The sequence below is a fragment of the Sminthopsis crassicaudata genome, chromosome X (assembly GCF_048593235.1).
Source record: "Sminthopsis crassicaudata isolate SCR6 chromosome X, ASM4859323v1, whole genome shotgun sequence".
In the NCBI taxonomy this organism is placed as follows: domain Eukaryota; kingdom Metazoa; phylum Chordata; class Mammalia; order Dasyuromorphia; family Dasyuridae; genus Sminthopsis; species Sminthopsis crassicaudata.
The window spans coordinates 20,023,217-20,037,185 of NC_133623.1; the positions used below are offsets into that span (position 1 = coordinate 20,023,217).

A 13,969-nucleotide genomic window follows, 5' to 3' on the forward strand; every position below is an offset into this window, starting at 1 on the left:
CTAAGTTGGTTGATTGTACACCCTCATCAGTCTATTTAGGTAATTCTCCTTTTCTGCCTGAATAGAACTGGTTCTCTTTGTAATCTTTAGAATTTCATTCTTCAGGGTTTCTCATTCACAATTCCCCTATAAAGTTTTCTTCAGTGTGATGGACCAATTTTTTTTTCTGAACTCTCTGAAATTTGCTTTCCTAAAATTTAGGGAATAGATGAGAGTAAACCCAGATTTCCTTTCTTCCCCTATTTGTTTCCTCCAAATTCTGTCCCTCTCTCCAGCCCTATCACTACCCATGGAGAAGGAAAACTTCCCACGTGTGAAGTCATGCAAAACATTTTTCCATATTAGTCATGTTGCAAAAAACCAAAAACAAACAAAAAAAACTCCAAGAAACTAAAAGGAAAAAAATGCTTCCATCTGCACATAGAATTCATCACTTCTTTCTCTCTTTCTCTGGGGGTGGATAGCATTTTTCATCACGAATCCTTTGAAATTGTTGCCTCACATAAACTGGAGTAGTCAATTCTTCCTAAGATCCCCAACATTTACACCCCAACTACCAAGTCATCCTGAATGATGAGACTCAGCTTCATATTAAAGGTTCCCCTTTTTTGCTGGTCTATCTTTTAAAGGATTAATGTGTAGTTAAGGCAAGTCAAGAAGAGATTAGCTTCTCTGCTCTAAACTGAGAGCTCTAGGCAAAGTCTGACTAATTAAAGCCCCCAAAGCCACTGTACTGATGAGTCAATCAATAAGCACTTAACTCTTTCAGGAACTATATTGATGAAGCAATAGAGATTTAAAGAAAGAGGTAGCGGTCACCCCTTTATCTGTTGTTTTAAATAATCCATTTTAGTCAGATGAATGTTTAAAAATATCATCTATTTTCTCCTTTTGCATTTCCCTGACCGCCCTCGCTCTATCTGCTTGTCTCTTCTTTCCCCAGTCTACTTCTTCCTAATTATTTTGGTGAGTGAAATTTCTTAGAATGCCACTTTAATTCATCATGAAAGGGAAAAGGGAAAGAGTCATAATTCTTACAAATATAAGGATATATATTTTATTTTATTATTTATTATTTTTTTTTTTGCTGAGGCAATTGGGGTTAAGTGACTTGCCCAAGAAGTATTTTCAGGCTTGGTGCTCTATCCACTGCGCTACCTAGCTGGCCCCTAAGGATATTACTCTTATACTGAAAATAGCATAAAACAATATTACCTAGGGAAAGTCTAGTTGCTAGTTCCATGACAGCTTTAAAAATCCCCCAAACCCCAGCAATTGTCATTAATGCAAAGGGGAAAATCTGTCTTATACTTCTTGCTGGAGGCATTTATGACTAGTAGACAGCACCACAACTAGGATGGGTAGGATTGCTCCAGGGTGCCCAATTTAGAGGGTGCTGGTAGCACTTGGAGGCCTTCAGCAACACAGAAACAACATCACTTAGCATCTAATTAGCAAGAATAATTAGTTAAAACAGGAAACCTCATGCCAGCATACTGGAGCTTCTGTTTTTTCCTGCACAGAGAGAGTAATGTCCATTCTCTACTCTCGCCCCCTGCTATGAGGTCCCACCTGACACTTTGTCTGGGGATGCTTTGTCCCGCTTGCCTCAGAAATAAACATTCCTCATTATGACTGTTTGTGGGAATGTAACCTTGATTCTCAATGTCTGTTCATACTTCTTACCCATTAACATGCCCGTCCACACTTCTCCTTGTGGTTCCCGCCTATCTGTGTTATAGCTGGCTCCTAAAATCTGGCTCCTTCCCTGGCCTCTCATAATGGAGGCTATTCAGGAAAGCACACCTCTCATTAGAAATGCTTGGGATCTCTTTTGTTTTGGCCAAGCATTTCAGATATCCCACCAGAAGAGCCACAAACCCTTGCAAAAACTGCTCCCTCATTCATCTTGAAACTTCTCCTCAGCCCTGATTTTCTAGCTGATTTGTTTTAAAAAAATTTTTAAAAACCCTCGAAACCCTGTTTTCCCCAGGATACTTGCACTTTAGAATACATCTGTTTTAGCAGTTTCCTTGATCTGTTTTCAAAAGAAGTCAAAACACTTGCATATTAGCTTATATCCTGCCCCTTCCCTGGTTCCCCCTTATCTCTTCTTCCTTCTGAAAATGTACATCAGCCAGCTACAATGGGCCAAGCACTGAATGCTTGTCCTATTTTTGCGATTTTTCATGTGGACATTGTCACACTACAAAGCCCCTGAAATGCTTTGAAAAAGATAACTGCAAAGATACGAACAAGAAATCCAGATGTTCATTAAGACAGATTTGAAAAAGAGCGTGAATCAGGAATATGCTTCTTTCAATGGCAGTTTTTAGAAAAATAAATGTTCGAGTGTCAGTAGTTAACAAGGCAATGCTCTGAAAATGGGGCCCCGTTCTGCTCTAATCAGATCAGGCTTCCCCACAACCCCTCATCCATAGCTTTGCATTAATGTACTCATGGGAATAGTAGTTATGGAATTACACTCAGAAGATTATCTCCTTCATATATATCCCCATTTTATTCATGGAAGTGACTTGTCCAAGGTCAAACAGTTAACTAGAAGAAGGACTAGAAATGGAAACCAGACGTGAAGATTCTCTCAATCCAGAGCTCTTTCCACTCTACTTTGGAAGGGATCATGTTCTGGAGGCATTTCTGGTAAAGTCAGAAGGCTTGCAGCAGTACACTGGGTGGCTCTCCTGGGATATGGTTAGGGAAAACATGGAGGAGCATTTTACAAATAGGGGATGGTGGAGTGGGATCTGCACTGTCTTCTTTAAGTCTCAAGTAAAAATGTTGATAGTTGATAGGCCTCCTAAAGCTTGCCAAATGCTTTACACGCAAGCTCTCATTTGCCCCCTAACCTAACACTCTAGCCACTACATGACCTAGCTGCCCCTTCATATCAAATACTCAACCTAATAAAGACTTGCCTCCCTGAGTTCAAATCCAGCCTCAGACACCTACTAGCATTTTGACCCTGGGCAAATCACTTCACTATGTGCCTCATATTCTTCATCTGTCCAGTGAGCTAGAGAAGGAAATGGCAAGTATCTCTGCCAAGAGCAGCCCAAATTGTCTTATGAAGGACTGACACGCCTGTCTTCCACAATCGCAACAGCAACAACAACACCTCAACGGAAACCCTGCAGAAAGAACTGGCTCAAACATTATTCCCATTTTTCCCTTTTGGCAAAATAGAATCAGATTGCAAGTTACTAATTGACCATTAATTACAGCATCTCCTTCACTTCTTCTCTTCTGAAGACCAAGAGTTCCATGGCATGAGTAGACAAGGTTTGGGAATAATTACATTTCCAAGCTCTTGTTCAAAGCGATGCCATTAATTAGGCTGTCCAATTTCTAGTGACATAGCTAACAGAGAAAAGAGCAGGTTTCTGACAGCAAAATCCTTTGGGGATGATTAGACACGCATATGAAGACCTGCTTGATGCAGAAAGTGTTGAAGTGAGTTCGTCTTGATGGGTACCAAAGTGGCTTGTGATTACCGACCCAACTGGCTACTAAAAACGGGGATAATCTAACTATATCTTCCTGACTAATATGATACTAGTTCCCAGTCAGTCAAAAACATTTATTAAACACCTATTGCTAAGTACTAGAGATACTGCTTTCAAGGAGCTCTGTATAAACAAGGTATAAATGGGACATTTGAGGAACACTAAGTTTTGCAAAGGCTTTTTATGATCTCATCTGAATCTCACATCAACCTTGAGAATGTAGGCGCTATTATCCTCACTTTACATATGAGGAAACGGAGGCTTTGAAAGGTGCAATGACTTGCCCAGAATGTCTGAGAAAGAATTTGAACTCGGCTCTGAGCCCCCGACTGACCAGCATACCATGTGGTCCTGTAGCTTAGGAATATCTGAATTCCCCAGAAACTTTTCTTCATTTGCAAAATGAAGGAGGTCTTTCTCATTCTAAGGTTCTAGGCTTTCAAAGGGTCTTTCTCATTCTAAGATTCTATGACCTTGCTGGAAGCAGAGGCTTCTCGAATCAGAAGGCCTGGCTGCCAAAATATGCCAAAAGAGAGGCATACTCACATGTGGCCACTTCCTTCAGTCCTTCATTGAAGGGCTCCCCTCCCCTGAGGCACAGTACCTGGGTCACTTTCAGGCAGCTCTTGTTGACAAATAGGTTTTTCCTGCCATAAAGGCTAACTTTGCCCCTCTGTAACTTCTACCCATTGTTTCCATTGTGCCCTCCATCTAACCCACCTCCCACATGACAGTCACTCGAATATTTAACAAGGGTTTCCTGTTGTCTGTCCCATCACCCTCAACACCCTTATTCATTTTAACCTCTGAGGCCAGAGAGGGTGCTTAAAATATCTGAAAACAGCATCATGGTCCACCCTCTCCTTGCTCTACTTTCTCTTCTCCAGGCTGAACATCCCCAGTCCCCTCACCCAATCCTCACAGGATAGATTGAAGACCCTTCATCATTTTTATTACCTTCCTCTGGATGCTCTCCAGCTTATCCACGTCTTTCTTCAAATGCGGTGCCCAAATTTGATTGGAGTAGGACAAAGGACTGTGGAGGACTACCATTTCTTTATTCCTCTCAGTACAGTTCCATCCCTTATAGAAGCATTCTGGGCCACCACATCATACTGCTGACTCATACGAGTTTGTGGTCCACTAGAACCCCCAGATATTTTTCAGACAAATTGCTGCCTCCTTCGTGAATATCATATACTTCAGAGGGTTGCCATGAAGACAAAATGAGATCCCGTCCATAAAGCACTCTGGAAATCTTAAAACACTATATAAATCCTGACTAGTATTATGATATAGGGCTGGATATTACTAGATCTGCAATTTCCTTTGTTTGAGAGAACTCAGGTAAGGAAACTCCTACTATTTGTGTGGATTGGCACCTTCTCTACAACTTACTTAATATTAAAGAATTGCCCAGATCTCTGAGAATACTCTAGAGGATTGTTTACAGTCACAGAGCCCACATGGATCTGAGATGAGACACCAACCAGGTCTTCCTGGCTTCCATGCCATCTCTGCAGCTTTTACTGCACATGCCCTCTTGTTATTGTTATTATTGTTGTTTTGTACTTAGAAAGGTGACTTTTTGCAATAAGTCTAAGACTTATTGACTGTATTCCATTTAAATTTAAGCTTCTAAGAGTTAGCCCAGTAGAATCTTTTGGGTTTCCTGGCCTGGTGCTTTGGGGTCAGTGCACTTTCTCTGCACACTTAAAAGAGAGGTCAAGGGGAGGAGGAAGCTCGAAAAACATTCTGCAGGAGGAGAAGCCTGGAACTCAGATGCTTTCAACCTTTTTTCAAGTCCTTATCTTCTTCCAGGGATGAATTTTATAAGCATCTTAAAGGAGAGTTTGACCTAGGGACCTCAGGCTTCCTCAGATTGGGCATCTCTGTGGCATACAATGTATGTATCTCTAGGCCAGAGTCAGGAACATCTGAGTTCAAATTTAGCTTCTGACACTACCTTCAATTTCCTCAACTGTAACTTTCCCAAAGCCTTTTGAGGGCTTCCATCTGGGACTCGGGGGCAAGTCTTGAGTAATATTTGGAGAACCTTTTGGTTATATCTTTTACCCCCTGACATAGCAGAAAGAGACCTGGTTATATTTGGAGTCTGAAGACCTTAGTGCAAATTTCAGCTCTGTTACTACGTGTGTGTGTGTGTGTGTGTGTTGATCAAGCCATCCAATCTTGCTAGGCCTCAGTTTCCCCTCTGTAAAATGAGAGGTTTGGAATCAATGAGGGATTCTTCCTTTTTGTCCTGGGCCTTTTTGGCATTTTGGTGAACACCTTTTCAGAATCAGGTTTTTAAGTGCATAAAATAAAATACTATACATTATTACCAAGGAAATATGGGAGAATGAAGTACACTTCTCCAAGTATTTTTTTTAAATCAAGTTCATGGCCTTAGGAAAAAAAATCCCATGACTACATAATCTCTCAGATCTCTAAATTCTAGAACAAAATTGGAACATAAATAACAAAGGCAATTTTTTGCATTTTTGAAAATATGATTCAGGCATATTTGCATAAAAGTGGTTTTTTAATTTAGGAGAAACATTTACATAACCTCAATTATATGAAGGAGAACATAAGAATTGTGATTAATGTAATCATGAGAATGGGAGCTCCCTGAGGGCTGGGACTGTTTCCCTTCACACAAGTCAGGTTTTTAATGAATGTCTGGTGAATTTACCATCTCAGTGACCAATTCTGTCTTCAAGAGGCCTGCCAATGAAGATGCCTCCCATCCCTCTTATATAAGGAATATTGGTAGGGAAAGAGACATATAATGGCAGGTAGGACCCATGAGTTGGTTTGTTTTACTCAATGGGTACTTCCTGGTTACAAGGGAGGATTCAGGGGGAGTAAAAGGAGAAATGATGGTGATGCGAAAAAGGGCAAAATTCAAACATTTTCCAAAGAGAGACAAAAGTGTCCTTTGTCCCCTTCCTTCCCGCCAGCCGGGATTTTGTTCCTCAGACATAAGTCACACTTTTGAGAGATTCCTTTTCTACAGTTGCCCCAGTTACCTTTAGTGGCATCCATGCCTCCCACTGCATACAGGGCTCCAACTGTAGATTTCCGTGGCTTGGTCCGAGGACTTTGCATCATGGATCTTCTCTCTGGTAAGAGATGATACTTCATAGCTTCCATCAGGAGCTTCTGACACTCCAGGTCACGCACGAACATGGTACTGTTCTCAAGATCGGCCAATAACTGAAAAACATTAATGTATTATGTGACCTCTAAAATTCTCCATGGGTATCTCACAGAATTTACCAATGGAGCACAAGCACTGGCAGGTCCTGGATGTAGCCTTTGAGGCTCATAATTCATAGGATCATAAAATCTCTTTAGAAGCAATTTCAGAGTCTGGCCCGTAGCCAAATAAGATTTCCCTCTCCTGGATACTTGCCACATGGTGACCTTATCCACCTTTGGCTCAATGACCTCTACAAAATACAGGGGTGGGGAATGGTCAAATCCCCTCCTGCTTATTTGACTTTTTGATAGCCCTAATTCTAGGACTTCTCCCTCATATCAATTTTAAATCGTTGCAATTTGTATCTATTGACTCTAGTTCTACCCTTCCAAACTAGACAGAACAATTCTAGCCCCCATTCAAGTAATTGCCCCTCAAATCCTTGGAAGATGTAAGCCCTTAAGTTCTGTCTTTTCCAGGATAAACATCCTCGCTTCCTTCCACATACCCCCACATGGCATCTCAAGGCCCTTTATCATCCCATGACCCTCCTCTGAATTCTTTTCAACTTGTTAATATCCTTCCTAAAATGTCATGCTTAGAATTGAACACATAACTCCTTTTTTAATAGTTTTTATTTACCAGATATATGCATGGGTAATTTTACAACATTGGCAATTGCCAAACCCTTTGCTCCAATTTTTCCCCTCTCCCCTCCAAGATGGCAGGTTGACCAATACATGTCAAATATGCTAGAGTATAAATTAAATACAATATATGTATACATGACCAAACAGTGAACACATAACTCTTGATATGAATCAGGTGGGATGAAGTACTAATATTATCACTCTGCTACCACCACAGGTCCAGACACTTCTGAACATTGACATCTGTGATGTTAGCGAGGTGGGGGAGCAAAATGTATCCATACATTCTTCATTGTATGACCCTTGATCATGTCTTTATATAAATCTTCTATATGTTGTTGATCTACCATGTGAGGAACATTTTGGATTTCTTGATATTGGGTGGGCAGTAAAGAGACATGTAGGCTTTTCATCAATTAAACCTCACTCTTTCTGCTTGTGAGCTCTCTGATATAATTTTACGCTACTTTTGCTGTGTGACTCCTCAATGATAATGTCTTGCAACCTACTCACACCCACCATGAATCACTCCAGTGCCCTTTGGGTGACTCATAATTTTAATTTTTCAGAGATTGTGCTATTTTATGACTCAGTGTCATACAACTTCACTAAAAGAACAATAATATCAAAAAAGTCAGGCCTTTCTTTCAGCTGGAAGCTTAGGGACATAAAAAGCACTGCATGATTCCTAGAAATAATCTAGCTACCCTCCTTTTCATATTCAATTCTAGGGCAATTTCACTGTTCATCCATAGTGTCTATCAGAGATCTTATTAAACTAGTTATACTAGTGTATGGTTAAACTAGCTCTATGGGCTGTCCATTCAACTAGGTATCATAATAACCTAGACAAGAAGTTTTCTTCATCCATTTAGGTTTTTAATGTAAATGGTTAGGCTGAACTATTTTGAGAGATTTTTGAATCTCAGTTTAGGAGGCTTTTCAGTATTCTAGTTCTAGATGTTAATAGCAAAATATCATTTGCCAATGGGAACATGAAGAAGACATCATATACAGGGAGTCCTTTTCCACTTTGTTCTAAACTGAATATCTTCCATGATAGTGGCAAACACCTTTAACAAGCATATATTTCTCTATTTTAGGTCTCATTTTATAGTAGTAATTAGAGGGTTGGGAAAGAGGCTTTTTCTATTTTTTAATCTTTCAAAGAATCTGGGATGATTCTGCGATGTGCACTGGAGGTATCATACTGGAGGAAAGCCTCTTAAGGCAGCATTTGATTTTACCAAATCAAATACTTACATTGTCAATGATGTGCACAGTGGGATCTTATATTCCATACAATTTATTGTATCTTCTACAATGACTACGTCTTTTCAATCCCATTGACTAAAGTTTATAGAGAGTATAATTGTAGAGATTAATAATTTGTAGAATATGAATTGTATGGAATATAAGATCCCACTGTGCACATCGTAAAATAAAATGCTGCCTTAAGAGGCTCTCCTCCAGTATGATACCTCCAATGCACATAATGATTTTATAGAGATGGGAAAGCAGGCCTATGAGCAGGTCTTACTGATATTACCTCATTTCCCCCTTTTCTGTATATGTTTGGTTTCCTCTCAACTTCCAGTTATCTTTAGTTAGTCAGTAAGCTTTTATTAAGCAACTACCATCTGCCATGCCCTGTCCTAAGCACTGGGGATATAAAAAAAAGACAAAGAAAAAAAAAAACCCAACTCTGCTCTCTTGGTGCTTATAGTCTAATGAGAGATACAGCACATAAACATATGTGTAAACAAGCTATCTACAAATTATTTTGGAAATAATCAACTAAGAAAAAAATTAGCATTATGGGGGGTTTGGAAAAAAGCAGGGTTTTAGCTTTGACTTGAAGAAACCAAGAGGCAAAGATGAGGAGGGAGAGCATTCCAGGCATAGGGGACAACCTAAAAGTAGCCAGAGGTGGGGGAAAGAACAGCTGAACTGGAGTGGGGATAGATTTGAAGCAGGGAGACAAACTAGCAAACTTGATAATGAATAGTCTTGATAAATGATTCTTTAAATCCCCCCTATTTTGTTAATTCTAACACAGATCTATTTTGTGTATATTTAGTCTAATCTAACTGTGCTTCTCATTTTTATTTCATAACATTTCTAATTCTCGAGGGTTATGTTATATAACTGTTGTGTTAAAATGCAAGCAATGAGGTTCCATTGACAGTAATGGAGAAAAGAGTTCATTATAGACACCTTTACAGATTACTTATATTTTTTTTATCTGTTTGGTGAACTTCCATTTTTATCTTTAAATGCTCTTGTGATAATTTAGCTTAAATGGGCCTTTTGTCAAACTTTCCATGCTTTTTTTCTCCATCATGAATAGCTATTTTATGAGATTGTACCACTTATCAGTCTACTCTATCTGTTGCTCCAGAAGTGTCAAATTTGGGACCTGTTGGACTTCCTAGTTCATTCCCCAAACAGATTTTAAAAATCTAATTGGGAAATGTTTAATAAAATAAATAAAAATAAAATGCAAAACAGATAATGTTAATTTGTAGTTTTCCAAGTGAACAGTTGGCAGGGATTGATTCATTTCTATATGAGTTTGACACTCTGGTATTCTTTTTTTCCCCTCCATAATATTTCACAAATGCACTTATTTTGTATTTTAAGCCAGGCTGCCCTTGGCTCCCATATCTCTCTCCCGGGCAGAAAGATCAAGTGTTTGCCAGCTGAGGCAGTTTCTATGTTAGTTGTGGCAACTGATTTATATACCAAATAAATTTGTTTATATAAAAGTGACGATCTGTCTTAATGTCTAATTTCTAGCTATTTCTCATTTGCTTTTCCATAAACTGTTTTTAAAATAAACAGGCCAGATTAAAGGTACTTCCATCATGTATCCTAGCTTTTCATTTCTATTCTTTCATCTAATTTGGTGTTAATTTCAGTTTTTGTTCATTCTAGCTAGTAATCTATATATAGTCAGTTGATTCATAAATGTTTCCTACATCAGTAGGCAGTTCTTTTCTATCTACTAAACAAATCATTATGTCTTGCTCGCTATGTGAGTTTTAATGCATCTTAAGATGCCATTATATTTGCAGGCTGCCATAGTGTAACTGATTTATATGGACCTTGTGATCTAATGAAACTCCATTTTTTTCAGATTATCTCTTATACTTATAAAATTGATTATGTGAACCCAAATGTAATTCTACATCTATCCCTCTTAAATTTCATTTTATCAAATCCCTATCTACATATTAATTCCCAGAAACCTTCTGAATAAAATTTAGATAGATTAATAAGGATTTGGATTATTCCCAATTTGGGAATTATGATTCGAATTATTTGTATATATTTCCTTACCTGTGCTGGAAGTAATGGCAGTCTGATTAAAGATAGGAGCATTCCCAGGTGTTGTTGTCTGTTCTGAAAATCATGCTTCACCCATATCATTAAAGCATGGAATATAGATTCTTCATCTGGAACGTTAATGTCATCACTAGACATGAGTTTTGCAATTTCATTAGCTGGAAGTAGAAGAAATTCCTGGTTCTGTATTACCTCTACGAAGTGTTCCTTAAAAAAAAAGCAAGTTATTTTAGTGAGACTAAACACATTTTAACTCCACAGTACTCCAAAATACATCTCAAAACATTTCAAAGGAATAAGCCTATGAGGTAGATTCAATTTTAGAAGCAGGGAAATGAAGGCAAAGGATGAAAATGATGAAAACCAATACTAAGATATGTACATTTTCCACATCACAAGAATGTCATGGCCCTAATCCTCACAATGTGGAAAGGATAATTGTATTTGCTCTTAGAAGCAACAAGGAGCTACTGAAGTTATTGAGTAGGGATATGACCTGTACTTTAGGGAAAACCAGTTTAGTGGTTAAATGGAGAATGGAATGAGGTGGGGAGAAACTTGAGGCAGAAAGACCCATAGGCAAAAAATCCTAATATTCTTTTTTTTAATTAAATTAAATTTAATACTTTTCCACAATTATTTTTAAATTTTGATTTTACATTTGTTTTTAAAATTTTTGAGTTCTAGGTTCTCTTTCTTATCCCTACCCACAATTAAGAAACTACTTGTAAAGTTATGTCAAACATTTCCATAAAAGTCAAGTTGTGGGGGAAAAACATATATCTCCCACCCTAACGAAAATAAAAACCCTCAAGACACATAGGAGAAGGAGACAGGGAGGGAGGGAAGGAAAGAGGGAGGAAGAGAGAAAGAGTAAGAGAGAGAGAGAGGAAAGAGAGAGAGAGCGCTAGCTTCAATCTATATTCAGACACCATCAGTTCCTTCCTTCTCTGGGTATGGATAGAAATTTTCATCATAGGTCCTTCAGAGTAGTCGTGGATCATTGTACTGATGAGAATAGCAGTGCAATTGGTCATCCTAGAACAATACTATTATTTTTGTATATGGTACATTTCACTTTGCTTGAGTTCATGGAGGACTTTCCAGGTTTTTTTTTCCTGAGAACATCCTGCTCAGAATTTCCCTTAGAACATCATAAACACACACCATAGTTTATTTAGTCATTCCTCAATTGATGGGCATCCCCTCAGTTTCCAGTCTTTTTTGCCCTATGAAGCAAGTTGCTATGAATATTTTTTGCACTTATAGGTAATTTTCCTTTTTTTCTCCTGAATCTCTTTTTATATTCATGTCAAGTAGTGGTGTGGCTAGGTCAAAGGATATGCATGAATTTATAGCCTTTTGGGCACAGATCATATTTTTGATCATTTATCAATTAGGGCATGGCTCTTAATTTTTTTATATATAAATCTGATTCAGTTCCCTCTATAAAACAGTAAGATTTGAGGCATGACGTTGAATATTTCTGTGACCAGAAACAAAACTCTTGCTTGGGAACCCAAAGGCCATAAGACTCTAGGTACATTGGTAGGCTGGTCCTTGGATGACCCATTCTATCTCTGTCCCCGACTATAGCCTCCAAGTCTTTCCAGTCTAGTAGAGCCTATTAGAGTTTGAGATCTATTGTGTAGATTTCAAAAGTTAAGGATCATGATGAAGATTTGTATGAAGGCTCAGTAAGCTTATTTTCTAGAGTACCAGGCACACATTCCACAGCTTATATATAAAAAAATATGTAATGTAGGATTGGGGGATGGGGGAGGAGTCCTACATCTGTTCCTCTATTACTCAGTCATTAAATAAGGTAATAAGGAAAAGAGATATTAAAGCACTTTAAAACATTAAAATCTCTATAATCTCTCTATAGAATTATTAATATTATTGTAATCTAATTTGAAAGTTATATTGATAATTTTTGCTTGTACATAACAGTTGTTTTGAGTTATATTCTCTACCTCTTTCCTCAACAATGATCCTACCCATTGTACTTTCCCCAGTAACACCTTGTAAAAGAAGAACACTTCAGCAAAACCAATCAACACGATGACCATGTCGGACAGCATGTGCCACGCTGTGTGCCCAAAGTTCTCCAAGAAAAGGACAGAAATCATTTCTACAAGGTATTACTATTATTTTTAAATGGTTTATAATATTTTCTGCCAGAAGCTTGAGAGTGGAAGAGGGACTGGGTTCAATGAGTCATAGTGACTGAATAAATGAAGTCTGGATGCTTGTATATCGGCCTAAATAAATTTGTGTTGGATTATCCATGCACGGTATCTCAGTGTAAGAAATTGCAAAGAAACTTTCAATTAAGTTTTTAAAGCTATGATACAAACTGCCTCCACTCTGGGTGGCAAGTTTTGCTTGTCAGTTTTGGAAGAAACTCCTTGCTTACTCCATCTTAAATATTTTCTTTGTCACTGTTGTAGTTTCTACTCAATTTTGTCTATCTAGCACATCCATTTCATGAAACTCATTCAATGATTAGAGTACCCTTTGTGAAATTCTCTGTCGATAACACTAGAATTGTAATTTAATACATAAAGGAGTTTTGAATTCTTATTCGACACCAAACAATACATCACAAACATTTCATTACAGCATGTCTCTCAGTTACTTCAACAGTGTGCACATTATGAACAAAAATAGCTGGGGCGGGGTGGGATTAAAGAGGACACCAGCATTGCATTTTAATGCACATCCTGCTTTAACACTGTTTCAGTCACATAATAGGAAAAGGAAGACAAATCCATTTGGAGCTACAGAAATAAACTCAAGCTGTTTATCAGAAAATGTTTTGTCTGCTAGAGTCAGATACCAGGCAGGAAACCGTTAATATTCAAGCTTAAGAACTGAAGTAATCTCTCAGGAAGTTCTCATGTTTGGCTTTTGTGGTGGGGTTCATCACTGAACTATCTAACTGCAAAGTCTTTCTTTAGATTAGAAGGAATCAGCATTTAGGGCAGAGAGATAAAAATAGCCTCTTTAAATGACACATTTTCAAATTTGAGCTTGTCACAAGGCAATTCTACTCATAGTGTCACTGTCTGCTGAAGTATCTTGGACAGTTCATGTTTGCCACAGTCTCCATGAAAAAGACACTTGCTTTAACCCACTTCAGAGACTTTTTATCTTATGTAGAACTGTCATTGTTAAGTATAGTCCACAGTCCTGGAGAAACACTCGCATTTGGTTGAATGATTGAAAACAGAAAT

General features: G+C 38.2%; 1 protein-coding gene across 2 annotated transcripts in view; it reads right to left on the reverse strand.

The window, feature by feature from the left end:
- Positions 1–13,969, reverse strand: part of KLHL4 (kelch like family member 4) — a 189,131-nt gene that overhangs the window by 24,271 nt on the left and 150,891 nt on the right. For both annotated transcript variants that reach the window (XM_074278267.1, XM_074278268.1), the window contains exons 5-6: positions 10,725–10,937; positions 6,560–6,746 (exon numbers count right to left, since the gene is read on the reverse strand). In XM_074278267.1, coding sequence (XP_074134368.1) covers positions 6,560–6,746; positions 10,725–10,937 — 400 coding nt within the window. The remainder of the gene's footprint in view (positions 1–6,559; positions 6,747–10,724; positions 10,938–13,969) is intronic.